At 41.0% G+C, this 16461-nt stretch overlaps 1 protein-coding gene across 4 annotated transcripts in view; it reads right to left on the bottom strand.

The window, feature by feature from the left end:
* Nucleotides 1-16461, bottom strand: part of LOC119443125 (diacylglycerol kinase eta-like) — a 307015-nt gene that overhangs the window by 10680 nt on the left and 279874 nt on the right. For 3 of the 4 annotated variants that reach the window (XM_037708278.2, XM_049662588.1, XM_049662590.1), the window contains 4 exons: nt 15892-16006; nt 13726-13821; nt 12069-12170; nt 5258-5722 (listed from right to left, as the gene is read on the bottom strand). In XM_037708278.2, coding sequence (XP_037564206.1) covers nt 5258-5722; nt 12069-12170; nt 13726-13821; nt 15892-16006 — 778 coding nt within the window. Of the gene's footprint in view, nt 1-5257; nt 5723-9215; nt 10068-12068; nt 12171-13725; nt 13822-15891; nt 16007-16461 lie in introns of those variants that run through there. The other variant, XM_049662589.1, reaches the window with a different exon arrangement.

Below are 16461 nucleotides of genomic sequence, written 5' to 3'. Positions count from 1 at the left end.
CAGCCAGACATCCACACAGTGATGTCACGAAGATGAAGGCGATGTATGATGCTTGTCAAAAAAATTATTGTGATGAAGGGTGTGCGCACAGAGAAGTCTGATGCATATCTAGCTGCATTCAAGGATTCTTGTCACATGGGCACATTCCCATTCCGGAGGATTGGCCAAAAGTCGACACAAAGCCGGTGGCACATACCGAATAGCTAAATCAAAGAACCCATTGAATATATTTAGGGTTGTTCGTTTTCATACCCCGAACATGTTTCAGGAGAACCAGATTTCTCCCCAAATTTATACCAACATTTTTTTGTCTTTTTTTTTTTTTAATGCTGCACGGAGTTTGCGGCGCACACGCTCTAGCTACGCTGCCTCGGGACGACAAAGTTAGATTCTGTTGGCTTAAGTGAACTATAGCGGCCTAGAATTCATTTCACAAGCTGCGTGCAGCACTGTGAACGCTACACGGCTCTCAACCAACCGCCCAACGAGTGCGCCTTACTCTGAGTTAGTAACTGGCTGACACTGTTGTGCTGACATTGTTGTACCTATAGCTAATGGAAGCTGTGATGTTGAGATAACTTTCTCTCAGCTGAGATATTCAAAGATCAGACAGGTCTTAGATGGAGACCGACATGCTGCACGTGCAGATGATAATGTATGTTAACAAGGATGTGTAAAAAATCAATGACCAGCTCTTCATGAACACAATGTTTAATTTCTTTCAAGTTATCAATGCTCTTTACTGTCATTATTACTTATTAATTTCCAAACAAATGCCGAACTAGAGTAATTGCTAGAAAACCATGATGTCCCCTGATTACCAGCTTGAAAAAGATGCCTGGTGTTAACATGTTAGCGTTAAGGAGCTCGTGATACCCTCTGGCAAAAAAAAAAAAAAAAAAACGACGAATGTAAATGCATTACTGAGTACATTTGTAAATTTAACCCGAAAAAAAAAAAAAAAAAACGAATTTCAGAATTGTTTCACAATGAACCCGATTTCTCCCCAATTACCAGCTTGAAAAATAGCCTCCGATTTTCACTCCCCGAATTTAAGAAAATATAAAACCCGAAAACGAACAACCCTAAATATAATGCACTATTCCATCAAGTGTGCCTTATGAGGCGCCATCATATGTTGAGGTTTTATGCAGGCATTAACTTCTTTATTACGCCTAACAGAAGTGCACTTACTGGCACTACTTTGCCTGTCAGCATACAATGGTTATATAAGCCTGTTTGCTGGTACTCGCATTCGGTGCACAGATAAATCTTTATGTACACTGAAGTCTTGTTGATACGATACTGTATAATACATTTTTTAGGATAATACGTTTCTTTTTCTTTTCCCGATAATACGATTTGGTTGGATAATATGATTTTCAGATGACACGCTTTATTTTATGGTTCCCGTGAAGATCGTACCAACGAGATTCCACTGTATATATAGACCCTCAAATATATCTGCTGAAATTCCAACCTAACTAGCAACAGACAGACAATTGTAAACTTCTTGCTTCAAAAATGGTTAAAAATAAGTTTTGTGAAGGTTTAATGCCTTCAATCGAAATTCTGCTTCCAACAGTCAGTAGAATTTAGCTTTTTTTTTTTTTTTTGTTAAGGAGAGGTGCTACTCGAAAAAAGTTTTTTTTTTAATTATTTGTACTAGAGGTTTGAAAATTGAACCAATTTGAACCAATCAGAGCATTCTTCAAGCAGCTACACTTATTGAGTTATGTCCTACACAATGGCAAAATATAGTTATATTTGCTGGCACTTTCCTGGGTATAAAACTTTCACAAGAAGTATTGTGCTGTAGCTTATTTAGCTCTTTGTAGACTCCAAAGTGCCAGTATCTATCCAAACTGCATGTAAAATTAGTGGAACTAAGCAAAAAACAAATTAGGGCACTTTAACAAATCGTTTTCACAATCACATGAAATATAACGTACTTTCTCAACTAATGCTGAGAGATATTGCAATTACAAGTAGATATCAGCATTCTACATATCTTGAAGAATATGTATGCTAAATTTCGTTACGATAGGACAATTATAAGTGCACAAGGTTATTCTCATGGGATTGTGAAAAAGAAAAAAAAAATCAGTTAAAGTGTACTGATCTTTCTTTTTGCATAGTTCCACTAATTGTACATGCTGTTTGCATAGATATTCACACTTTGCAGTCTACAAAGAGCTAAATAAGCTACAACATGATGTTTTTTGTGAAAATTTAATACACAAGAACTCACCCGCAAATATCGCTATATTTTGCCATTGTATAGGACATAACTCAAGAAATGTAGCAGCTAGACAAAAACTAATGACATATTTGAAATCTGCGTGAGGAACTCTCTAATTGGCTCAATTTTCACACCTCTAGCACCAAAACAACAAAAAAAGAAAAAAAAAAGAAAAAAAAATTTTCGAGTAGCATCTCCCCTTAAATGCAACTAATTCCATGCACACTGATTCACCGGTAGTCTCATAAGAGATTTCTTGTACTTCACATGCATTTGAAGGGGGAAAGCAGTTTTGGCACTAGGCTAAAATTTCATCTTAAAAGAGCCCTGTTGGACATGCACAATGGCTTGCAGCCTGCGAGCCATATTTGCGAGATCTCTGCATTAGTGTCAACATTAGAAAATGATGAATTTTCTTGGAATACGAGAAAATGATTACTTCCAAAGTAACACAGGGTCCATGAGAGATTTTGTAATGGAGAGCTCCAGGATAGACCACCTGGGGATCTTAATTTTGCACCTTAGGCACAAGAGTGTCTGCACTCTGCCGCCATTGAAAAGTGGCTACTGCAGCCAAGCATCGAATTCATCACCACAAGTTAGGTGCAGAAAGCCACAGCTGGTGAGCCACTGTGACAGGTGGCAATGGGAAAACACCTCTTGCAAAGTAATCTGGAATTTTTATCGTGATACATGTGTAGGCTTCTGTGAACATTCAATATTTTAGAATATTCAATCTAATATTGTGTTATTTGATACTTGCTTTGGTTCTAATTTCAGTATTTGATGTTTCAGAAGTATTCGAAATGAATGAACCTGCATGTTTTTCGGCATATAAGCCGCAGTCCCAATTATAACACCCTGGAAAGACAGAAAAAAAAAGTCAGCACGTGTAACCCTCAAAGATAACTGCATACAGCGCCAGAATAACGGTAAGAACAGCCTCCATTCGCACATGCATGAATTGTCCACATGATATCATCACGAAACCACACTTAAAGGCATAATTTGCACTGCCGTGAAGCCACACCTCAAGTCGAAATTCGCGCATGACTCGCACTCCGATTTTACAGCTAAATTTAAAAAAAATTGTTGTCTGTGCGCTTTCAGAATGGAACGGTTGCAAAGCTTGTGTGTAGACGGAAAGCAACAAGCTGAATTTGCGCAACACAGCATAAACTGCCGGCTTCACACAGTCAAGGTCGCATTTCACAGCACTGCGATGGCGCACGATGGGTGAATGCGAAATGTTCCCATGGCCTCAACCACCTCAAAATTTTAGCTAAGCTGAAGCACAACAGTGAGCAAGAGCCTGTAAACAAGTTTTATGTACAGCTGGAGTTGTAAGAAGTGTTGAGATTACATTTTGCATGAAAATATCTGATTAATGGCAGTTTGAAGATAAATTGACTTCAGAGATAAACCTGTTTCCTATTTGCAAGTAAACCAACTTTTCTTAGATTTGTCAACATCTGGCTCTTATGTCAAGGTTTTATGAAATTATTTGACACTAATTACTATTTGCTTCAAACTAAGAAATTGATATTTGTTCAAGCCTATTGACCCTTTTCGCGGAGCAGTTTGCTCTAGACGAACGAGATGGCGCTTTCAGCGACATGCCATACATTGCTTCAGCGAGTGCGCACGAATACGAAACCATTACTGCTTCTGCCCAGCTACTGTGCGATCAGCTGTCGGAAATGCAAATGGGTGTTCGCAAATGCACTGTGCCCAATTCATGCTGCAAAATGTGTAACGATAAAGTGCAGTAGTTAGCTACAAAAATAGTGATTCGCATATGGAATCAACCTGTGTCGCCAATGCTACATAAGGACTGCCTGTGTTGCCGGCCCTTCACAATGCATGGCTTTCCCTGAGGATAATTCATCTGCCAGCACTGTATAGCTAACCTCCAAAGAAAGGACTTCAACTCCGGAACCTCAGCACTTACGAGTGTGTTTGCGCCACTTACTGGCATAGTAAGTTTCTCGCACGTTATCTGCACACATCCACCCCTACTCGCACGTAAACTTACGCCCACCCTATCACCAACGTATCAATAATAATGGGTCTACACAATAATGGGCGTACACTTGAATCAATGTGCCCAAGCATGAGTGACGGCGACTACACCGACAAGACACAAATGTTGGAAACTGAACGTTTCGTGACGGTCCACAGAGTAACCGAGGGACTAGCGATAATATGTCTTTGCTACAAGCTACCACAAAGTACCGAACATTTATATTCCAAGCTTTGTGTGCAGCAAGAACAAATCTATCACAGCAGAGCACACCAGCGAGCAATTATAGGCTGAAAATAAACAATCAGATAGCGGCCGCACTGAGGAACCGAGGAACTTTACTGAGTCAGAAACTTGACAAGCCGCTGCTTCAAAATGTTTGCCAAATAAAGAACAAAGAGCACACTGATCCTGATTTAATTCATGAGCGGAAAGTTTGGACAGCTTGGAATACATTTCTAGCCCCGCATTAAGTACAAGCACTATATACGCTGCTCGCGCCGTTTGGACAAGGCGTAATGAGCTCTGAAAGCACTTGCATGTCCTCTAAAGCTGTGACCGAAGCTTCGTGTCGTCCACGCAGTCACCGTATATGATATGCGTCAAAACAGAGGTTTACTGCGCCGCACCGGCGTCACACGCTTGCATTGTAAACATGGAGGCAACGGAGGCAGATGAAGCAAGCAATGGACGCGTCACCACGTGATCAAACATGGCAGCGCCCACGGGAGCGCCGACAAAAGGGTCAATACATATGTTTATCAAGTTCACAGTGCAGCATATCTCTGCTTATTGCAAAGAAGCATGACGCTACAATAGGTACAGATCATCATTACGAAATCGTTTATTGAATCGTTTCATGATGCATCCACCAATAGAGATCAAAGCATTTATAAGCACTGGAAAAGCTAACATAAATGTTCTTTGCCAAGATTTAAATCAGGAGTGCATAAGTCATAGAGCATTCTGGGTGCATAGTACACAGTACATACCTTGAGATCACGCCTCTCTAGGCTGAGCAGCTCGGGGCCACGAATGTCGTGCCGCAGGAAGTGCTCCTGGTACTCTCGCATGTGGATCTCTGCCAACCAGCTTGCCACTTGTTCTGCCGACCAGGCCCTTGGCCGACAACCGATGACTGCCAACTTTTCTGGAGATCCATGCTGCGACAACTTTGCCGGTGACTTGGGTGCTACAGTCGGCGACTTGGACAGTGGGGGAGGCGGAGAGGTGGCAGATTCTGGTGTGCCACAATTGGGCCCGCTCTTGCATGGAATTAGACTAATGGGACCTGCTGAGCCATCGTCAGTTGTTCCACCTCCGCTGCTGATTGAGAGAGACGGTTCTGTCCTGGCGGGTGGCTGAGTCACCGACGTGGAGGATGATGAAGATGAAGCAGTTGTCTTGGAACGCTTCAGTTTCAGCTTGAACAGACTCCGAGGCCGCTTATGCTCTTGCTGATGCGTGAGGAATGACAGCAAGTGGGATGCCAGGTTAACAACAACTCAAGGATGTAACCTTTGTTTGCAGTCTACTAGCCCCTTTTTCAGTCCAATAGCTGACACTGCAGCAAAGCCTGGCTGTCAATTTAAGCAAGGGGAGGACTGTTTTGTCCAAGAAACGAGAAACTGGACATGTCTTAATGGTTCCCGCCAATATTACGCATTACATGTTACAGTCAAACTTCAATATAATTATCATAGATATACCAAATTATCGGATGTAACAAAGTAAACCTAAAACATTTCTTGCTGATATCAGCATGTAACAAGTATTTGCTTATAACGAATAGCGGTTAGAATTAAGGTATTTTCATCTTGGATGCGATTTCACCATAATGAGGTTTGACTATATCATGCACAAAAACATATTTTTGCACTACTGATATTTGAACAAAATTATGCCAATGTCCCAGTACACTTTGGCTCACAACACCTCCCCTACTTTCCTCTTTTTGCAGAGGTGGCCGTGATGAAGCGGAGACCACTGACACCAAGAATGCTAGGGCAAAGGAAAGCGGGCCAAAGGAAAACTAGTGCAAGCATGGTGGGTGCAATACAGCAAGGGCGCAATAGACAGGCAACACATGCCATGCAATGAGAACATGATATTCATTGAAAGCAACTGCCTCACCCAAAGCAGTATGTCATGTGGGAGGCACGGTGGGAGACTGACTTCAGCCGAGGGCCATGAAAGTGAGCATGCCTAAGGTATATTGCATGCCCCTTTCGATCATACAGCAGAACCTTCAGCTAAAGCTTTCATAAAAACGTTAAGAGTACACAAAAGGTGCAAAACAACTATTCAGTAATCTGAAGCAATGCCCCATGTACAATGCTGCACATTTTAACTTTGTCAGTAAAAAGCAAATAATTCTAACTTACATTCAAGGACCGTGAGCACTGTTAAAGGTTAATTTATCAGGTGTCCAAGTTGAGCAAGATGATAGATTCAGTGTGCTTCTAAGGCTGCTGTTAGCAACCAACACAGTCACAGATAACGCTATTGCAGTTTGAGTCACATGAGTGATTAGCAAAGGAATACAGAATGCCAGAGAGAACGCAAGTAATGCAATTACAAAAGTGCGTAAAAGCACAGAAGTGGCATTGTGCCCACTGACCAACTATGCATGCTCAGGGGTTGTAGAAGCTTTTTCATAGATCTTAGAAAAAGGCTCATACTGCATTTACATATATTCTGTTTGCCTGCCACAATTCAGTATTCAAAGGAGAAGCTCATTCTTGATGCTGCATTCAGTATAGTATAGCAGGGGTTGTAAATGTCACAGCTGGGGAAATAAATGCACCTTCCATTAAGTGGATCCACAAAGCATAAAAACAGCGAAAAGGAGATAAGCCCCTCAGCTGGCAAACCTTTGTGATTTGATTTGTTTTATCCCACATATAAAACCTTATACAGTGGAATCTCGATGATACGAATCTCACGGGGTCACGAAAAATATTCGCATTAGTCAAAATTCGTATCATCGAAACACAATTAAAGCTAGCTAAATTAAAGAGTCAGAGGTGAGCTCACTCAGGCACATGCACGTAAAAAGCATTTACAGTACAGACCACTTATAATGTAACCGTTTATAGTGCAGAACTGGCTACAACGCGACCTTTTCCGACTCCCGTTTACCCTCCCATAGAACTCCCTGTATACGCATACCACTTACAGTGCAGCCGCCTGAGATGAAATACCAGTTATAATGCAGCTTCCGCGGGAAAATCTCGCCGACAAGGGCGGTAGCGAGTACACTTCTCAACAAAGTGCGCCCACCGATGGGAGAGGAGATCAACGAGCGCGATGCGAAGGAGGAGCATGAGATGTTTCTTCTTCAATAAAATCACTACTACTACGTTGAGCATGAGTCTAAGGGCGATCGTCGCCGCGCACCGTATGTGCGAGTGAAAACGCACGGAGGACGCGCGCCTTCACTGAGAGGGAATGCACAGCGGAGAGCAAACGCGACTTTAGTCGCGCGAAAGGCTGTGGGGGTATGGGAGGGAGGGAGGGGGGGGGGGGGGGCGACGCTGTGGCTGCGGCACCAAATGCATATCTTGCAAACGAGTGCAAGGGTAACTGGCGACGCAATCCCCCACGCGAAAGGAGCAAAGCGGGAAGGCAGCAGGGGAGGGAGGGGGGGGGGGCGGCTTCTACTCTGCCAACAAATGCGTTCTTGTACTTTGCGCCTGTGCCGGCTGTCGGTGTTGTCGCGTGCACCGTATCTTGAAAGCGATCTCCACATGGCTCTGACCTTTGTATTCGCTGTGCCCTTACGCCGCTTAGTTTCCGTTGAAGCGATAGACCGCACGAACCTGCGCTCGCTGCGGCGGCCGCGCTTCACCACACCTGCGTGGGGAAAAGCACAAAAGGAAAAGCGCAAAAGCAACAAAAGCGCCACCGCTTCAAACTCTTCGCGCCCAGTCGTGGCCTCCGCGCTTGTCCGGCACCGTGTCCGCGCCTCCGCACCAAAACAGAAAGGGAGAAAGCGTGTGACTGCGCGCTGCTCTCTATCGCGGCCGTCGGTGGGGCGGCGTTTATTCGTATCAACCGACGCAGGTCGAAAATCGATTTGTAACAACCGTTCTCGAGCACGTTGCAAAGTAATGGGGCTCGGCCGGGACGACAGAAAAATTTGTATCATCCGGAAATTCGTATTAGCCGTGATCGTATAATCGAGATTCCACTTATGAAGAAAAGTTCCAGACTGGAATGGCTTGATTAGATACAGTATTTTCTATATTCACAAACAAGACAGCACATACATTTTGCCCCTATAAGCTTTTCTTTTATGTTTGCAATATCGCGAGCACTCAGGCAACAATCATTTACATTAAACTATGCCTTATTAAAGACAAGTAAAGAACTGCGAAATAAAAGGACAAAGCTAAACAATTAGGAGGCATCCAAATGGGAGCTAGTTTGTATCAGGAAGATAAACTAGGCAATTGTTTTTTGGCTCACTTCAGTAGCATCAATGCTAGATAACACAAAAATAAAGGTTGAAAACATGCAATATGAGTGAAAGAAAATGCGTACAGCAGTCCTGGTTTTCATATTCCACTCTGATGAAGCAAAAAGCTCAGCAGGTTTAACTTGTTTATGTAAAAACACATCATTCAAAGAAATCAAATCATCAGTTAAAGCCTGCCAGAGAAATTTTTTATTGGTTGAATGATTGATTAGTTTTAAAATCCATGCAGGGGCTATGAGAGTTGCTGCAATGGATCACTAAATGAATGAATGAATGAATGAATGAATGAATGAATGAATGAATGAAATGAATGAATTTATTTATTTATTTATTTATTTATTTATTTATTTATTTATTTATTATTAATTATACCCTCAGGGTCAACAGACATTACAGAGGGGAGTGGTATAAAATACAGAACAACAAAATTATTCGTTCAATGAATGAATAAAATAAATAAATAAATAAATAAATAAATAAATAAATAAACAAATAAATAAATAAATAAATAAATAAATAAATAAATAAATAAATAAATAAATAAATTTGTTGGCTTTTATAGGGTTGAAGTCATTGCAGTGCTTTGAATTTTGTTTTGGGGCATGAATGAATTGAACCAACAATAATTTTGGCTAGATATGAACATGCAGTAAGGTGTGCAACAAGCATCAAATGACCTTCTTCATCAGCTCAGATCAATATCAAAGCACGCTGCATATATACACAGACTACTGTGCAAGAGCTGGCAAAAAAGAAAACTAACATGAAATGTGACGACTGATGCTTGTTTCACATGCATATTTTCAATGACCACTAAAGCCAATGACCACTAAAATGAATCAGCTTCAATGGCCCCATTGTATGAGCTCACACTCTGGAGCCGACAAGGCTCACTGGTTTGAATGGTTATCAAAAACATGCACGTACGTGACAGGGTTATAATATATACAGACATGATCCTGTTCAGAACATAAAATCAATGTTACATGTTATGCACATTATGTATTTCATTATTTGGTCAAGTTTACTTCTATTTAGCTCACAGCCAGACATATACATATATATATATATAGCACAGGCCTCGTCATGACAACTTTTCTTTTGATTTTAGCCAGAACATATGTTCCTGCTTTTGGTTGGCAAACAGTGCTCGCAGGGTGTCACTCATGCCACTGAGGCACAAGCTGGGATAGAAAAACTGCAGTGGATGTTAGGATGCCCTGGGGCCTCAGTGCGTTGAAGACAGGCTGTCTCGGAGCAGACAGCCTGCTGTGGGCTGCCAATCGAAAGCAACACGATGACGGTGCATCAGATAGCGAAAGCTGCAATGCAAGAAGGAGGTGGGGCAATATACAACTGCAAGAGAAAGAAGACAGCCCCCCAGCGACCATATAAAAACAACCTGGCTCCTGCAACCAGACTGACTATTCCAATCTTGTTAACAGTAACCCACCTACCACAACTCTGAGGCAACAATGTGTCATGACACACAAAACCAGTGGCCTGGTTTTCCATAGTAGTTTCAGCAGATTAGGCAACTGTGTGAAAACATCAGCTAGAAAACTATGGTATTGCTACTAGCACATTCTCTATTTTTGCAGGTGCCATTACAGTATTTGCTGACCCTTCTGTTAAACAATATTTGGGTGCATGTACGTGTTGAGTTCTTTGACATCACAGCTCGGCCAGCCGAGGGTACAGATGGCTAATGACAACAAGCCTTCTCTGCAAAGTTGAAACTAGAACACTGCACTAAAGAGTGCTAATGCAGATAACTATATGTTTGCTCAGAAGCTATAAAAGCGCCACAAGAACCATATTCACACTTGACATGGTCAGGTAGGACACTCTGCCACACTTAAGTGATCAACTTGACTGTTATCATTTATTAAAACTGACACGCTCATTTTTTTTTCTGCAACAACTGAGGCTTTTGCTTAAATATAGTAGGAAGTAACTTTATTGATAAACATGTCAGGGCTGAAGCCTGCTCTTGATCTTTCTATGAGCTAAATCTTCCTCTCAGGAACATAGGAGAAATACGGCTTGGTTTTGTACAGGTATATGCCCATTGTACAGGCTTTACACCTCATCCCACCAAAACATTCTTCTTCTTTCTGTGGTTTTACGTGCCAAAACCAGTTCTGATTATGAGGCACGCCGTAGTGGAGGGCTCCGGATTAATTTTGACCACCTGGGGTTCTTTAACGTGCATTACAACGCAAGCACACGGGCGTTTTTGCATTTCGCCTCCATCGAAATGTAGCTGCCGGGGCCGGGATTCGATCCCGCGACCTCGTGCTCAGCAGCGCAACGCCTTAGCTGACTGAGCCACCCCGGCGGGTCCAAAACATTCTTGTTGTTATTCTCACCAGTATATACCATGAGGGCAGCTTACTCTTTACTGCAGTACAAAATGCTTTATAGTAAGAAAAGTCGACAAGAAAAAGCTTCTTCAATTAACAGCAGTGTCTTAAAAATTGGCATAATTCATGCCATGCAGGTTTCAAAGCAGGGACAAAAAACAAAAAGAGGCAAATGTTTCATTTCAAAAATGCAGGCAGCTCAAAGGCAGGTGAGAATTAAGCAGCAAAGCAGCCCTCACACGAGAACATGCAATCAGCATTTATTTAGGATGGGCAAAAGCAAGGCTTAAAGAGCAGATGCACTTTCGGGAAGGAAAGCACAAAAGACTAAAAGCATGTAAGTCAAGAATGAAGCAATGCACAAATCGTTACTGTCTCATAACAACCAAGTGCTAGGCTAACCCCACAAGATTAGTGAAAGAGACCACATTCCGCCAGTTGACATACATTTAGAATGTTTTCTGATCAAGGCATACACATAGTCACATATGTGCAAATCATAGGAATAGCTGTCCCGCACTCTGTTCCAGGTTTTTTAGGACTGCAACAAGACAAGAGCAATGCTCGCTGAGTGAAAATGTACGTCGCCTAGTAGGTGGTACACTTATGCAGTTTGTGCAACTCACTTTTTAAGCTGCATTTTGGCCATGTTTTGGACATATGTACAATACGCTACCTTTTTCCTACTTGTAACACCACTTTTCCAGCATATATGGAGCTCAGTATATGCACTATTTAAGCAGAGTATACAGTAATCAATAAGTGACACAAGCAAAAAATACATAAAATCAGCAGCTATATTTTGTCGCAATACCAACCAACATCTACCTGCACTTTGTCACTGATTTAGTAAGGTGCATGTTTAAGCAGTAATCCAAAAACAGGAAGAGAGTGCTGTACCAGCCACCACAAGACACAGTGTCGATTCGTTCTAAAAGAAAAAAGCATCAACCTCACCTCATCGTCTCCTGTGCCTTGCAAGTCGAAGCACTTGCGCAACTCGTCTTCGACAGTAGCAGTTGTAGAAATCAACTTTTCCTCCAACTGCGGGGGTAGCTTCTGTAGAGAGAGACACAGATAAAAGAGAGGCAAGTTGAAGAGATGTTGCTGCCGTATTAGTTTGATCATGAATTAAGTTGGTCCTTTAACAGTAGACCACACTGTATATATTACAGAAAGTGCAATGTGCATTTATATATGTCATATGTATGGCACTGAATTTTCATAAACAAAAGTTTGTGGACCATGGGTGCCATGTACGGTAAAAATGTATTTTATTCTCGTCCGGGAACTTGGCCTGAAATTGATAGGTGCACTGCAGTACTTGCAGCCCTGTGGTCAGGCAGCATGTTTGGATTTAGAGTTGGATGTCTACAGCACAAAGATATTTATATTTTTTTTCAAAGAATTATCAGTCCACGAAACTTAGCCTAGAGAACAGTGCTGCAAATTTTTTTGCACCAATGGTAGACCATGGGTCATATTTTATTCAACAATTTTTTTAATTTTCTAGTCCATTTGCCCTTTGTCATAGGCTACACACTGCCATTATCGCTGGGATCAGCTACTCAGTATAACATAAGATAAGAACAGAATGAAAAATTAGATTGACAGTTACAAAACGCAGCCGGGCCAAGATATAGAGTGTACAGTGAAATTGTGGCACCCAGAACTTATGACTTAGAACTTTTTTATCTCAAGAGTACAAGCATTCAAAAAATAAAGGTTAACAAAATAAACATCACTGCAGCCCATAATTGTTCTCAGAATTGTTCTCACTATTACCACTTCTACATATCATCATGGCTTAAATATGCCAACTGCCTCAAGATTACAACATCCCAAAATCTTTCCCAAAGCCATTTCTCATGAAAACTGTTCAAAATATTCGATTACGCAGCTAGAAAAGAAACTCTTTGTGTCCTTAATTACAACTGCAGCATATAGTGTTAGTGAGCTGAAGTTTTCATTATCATGTGGCCGCAACTTAATTGCAATTTAAAGCTGTTATAATAGTAAATGGTAATAATGATGCACAAGAGTCAATCCCACAGCAGAGCAATCAAGGCATCAATAATGACTTTGAAAGTGTGCTAACTGCAATAATCAAGTGTCTGGTGTCTTGTCAGAGGCACTGCAATAGAAAACAATCACCTTACCATTCACACAGTATGTGTGTTGTCCTAGAAAATATAGGTAAGTGCATCAACCTAGTGCATAATCTCTTTCCCATCTACCATCTATCTGTTCCGTCTCTATGACAGTCTTGCCAGTAAAGTGCAAGTCATGTTACACAGCAATGATAGCAGAGGAATTTTAATTAATACTTGATGTGGTGTTTCAAAGCCTCCTAGGCTGAGTGTTGCACTAGATCAGCAAATAAAGCCAGAAACACCAATGATTAGACAAATTATGCTAACACCACTGCAAGAAGTGAACAAGAGGCACACTACTCCTGGTTATACAAGCGTACCGCCACTATCGAAAACAGTTAAACAAACTCAAGCATAAAGACAGAACATGACACACAAGCCCATTAATAATATAAGAAATTACGAAGCAATGCAATGTTGCAACACTTCAATGGAACAAGAACAGCAACGCTGCTCCTTACCGCTTCTTCAAGCTTCTCAGAGGCAAAGATTCTTGTCTCTTGGCACAGCTGCCGGACACTAGCCACCAGGTCACAGATAAGCTGCCGTGTCTGCAACTACATGTAGAAATTGTTCCAATTATTTTAGCATACATCCTGTGACCAGCTAGACATGTGATTCTATATCTTCATTAAAAAAAAAATGCCAGTGACTCAATTTACAGTAATGACTGCAAAAAAGATACATATCCAGAAAGTAGGTTTCATTTTTTTGCAAGTATTACCACAAGAGTACTATAGTAGGAGTTGTGAACTTTTGTGCCTGTCTCTATGTTCAGTACCGAGCCACAAATGTCATGTTAGTCAAATTTTACTTCTTGCATTATGGCCTAAGTTGATGCAAAAGCCTCATGTACTACTGTAAGTACATGTAAGTATGAAAGGTATTTGGAAAGCGCATAAGTTTGGAATGACAAGTGCGTAAAAAATAATTTGTTTTTTAGAAGATGGCAGGCGCTTTCTGCTGTGAGAACTTGCTGTTTATTTTTGTTTTTGTTTTTTATTTCTTTTGCTTCATGTGCACCTCCATTTAATTCCATACTTCACAAAGTTTTCCAATGTCTGGCACCAGAGAGAGTGACATGGCTTACACTTCATGCTGCTGAAGGCATTAATCACATGCTGTCTGGTGATAGTGGGGAAGCAAGAAATCACGCTGTCCTATGCAACTAAAACCAAATGCTGCCAAGGATCGCAGGATCTACATATGCCAATGAAACAAGGAATATAGCCACAATGACTTAAAAGATACAGCCATGCTCGTCAAAAATGATAAAAGTTGATGTTTGTATATATCTATTGCCATGCCAAGAAAATGTGCTGGATTGAACACGTTCACGTTTCTAGAGTTGAACAAGAGCAGAAATGCAAATTTCATATTCAAACAATAAACTCTGTGAAGCTACTTTGCAACTCATTTCTATTTACTTACATCAATACATATCTATTACATCAACACATATCTCATTATGTCTTTTGACTACCTTTTGAGCTGTCTCAAATATTCATTTTGTATTTACCTTTGTTTCATAAAATACTGAGTTGCCTTGAGCTAGTTGCCTGTTGTCCCCTGCCACTGCCCAATGTACAGGGGGGTAAGAACCTAATCAAACAAAGTCATTTTTATTGTACACCCCCTTGGTCAATGTTTCATTGATAGAATCATTACTGTTATTAATAAAACAATTGACATAAAATTAGTTTACAGATTATTTGTCATGCTAGCAAAAAGTACAATTAAACAGCTGAACATTCACTTGAGATCGTGGCTTGAAGTGGATTAGTAGGAGAACTCAGGAGTTGTACTATACACGCTGGTCATAAGTCCCATGCACGAGGCTTTTAGCTTCCATTAAATATGTAGGCAATAATTCAACATTTCTTTTAACTCCCCTCCTACAATATTGCATGAAACTGAAAAGTTGGTATATGCTCACCTAAGATTCAATCTATCTAGATAGTTTCCATATCTCCATATCTCCTGAGCTGGAAATACGAGGGACTGAATGATTACAACAATGCCATGTCAGATGCATCACTTGCGATTGCTGCTGTACTTCCTTTTATGTATTAGCCACGTTGAATCTTTTACAGCGCAAGTCCTGAGAGGAAGCTTTGAGTACAAACTGCGCACACCGAATGTCATCTACCATGTTACTGGCATGACTAACAATGCGACGAAGCTACATAAATAGAAGTTGAGCAGAGTAACCAATTGGGCTTGCTGGTTATACATCGTAGAAGGCTTCAGTGTGGGACCGATGAAGACAACATTATTGACAACATTTCAACATTATTATTGAAAGTCAGCATTGTGTGTGTTTTTTTGCGTGCCTTTCCTGTCTTCGTCGGTCCCGCGCTGTAACCTTCTATGATAAATAGACAGCCTGATAACAGTCTCATTCTTCATGTAGAACTAGTTTAGCACTGTTATGTGCTTTCAGCTAGCAGAACAAGCCTGCACTAGGACTCGTGCACACAAAACAAGAATGCACTCGCATTGGGTCAAATTAAACACAGTGATAAATTATTGCCACACAAGGTGATGCAATAGGCTTTTTTTTTTTTTTTTCAAATGCAAATGCTAAATTGACCAACTATTAAAAGTGAGGCAATAAGCTTGCTCACATTCTCTACCAAGTGGCCTCCAGGAAAGACGTGGTCAATTGCGGAGGAAGTCTGAGAGGCGGCCAAGAACAGCTCATGTTCCACAACGGCATTTGTAGCTGATGCTGTCTTGATTCTGCAAATTGGATTTAAAGAAAGAATTGTGTGCATGAATTCACAGCAAAGTGTGCTTTAGTGTGAGTAAACATCCCATACGAAAAAAGAGATACCAAATGCCTAAACAGCAAAACAGCTATAAAAGCCTGTGTCTTTTTACATGGGGAAATGAAGGTGAAGCAGCAAGGATGAAATGAGGAAGGCGATGTTGGAATTGAAACATATAGCCCCCAAGTCATGGACAAAGGAAGTGTAAGCAGTCAGGCTGAGCTGCTGCTTATTCACTACTATGCAAAAAAAAAAAAAATTTTTTTTTGCCAGACTCAACTGTAGTTGATGTCTACGTAATGCGAAGCACACATGATTTGTAGAGAATGGTTGTATGAATAATGTAAGTGCTGCGTAGCGAACGGTTATGTAGAGATTATATGCTGCAGTGTTTATATTTATGTAGTAAGTAAAAAGTAAGATTTA

This window comes from Dermacentor silvarum, chromosome 2 (assembly GCF_013339745.2).
Source record: "Dermacentor silvarum isolate Dsil-2018 chromosome 2, BIME_Dsil_1.4, whole genome shotgun sequence".
NCBI lineage: Eukaryota > Metazoa > Arthropoda > Arachnida > Ixodida > Ixodidae > Dermacentor > Dermacentor silvarum.
The sequence above is the reverse complement of the archived record's forward strand: the minus strand, read 5'-3'. Positions and strand labels throughout refer to the sequence as shown.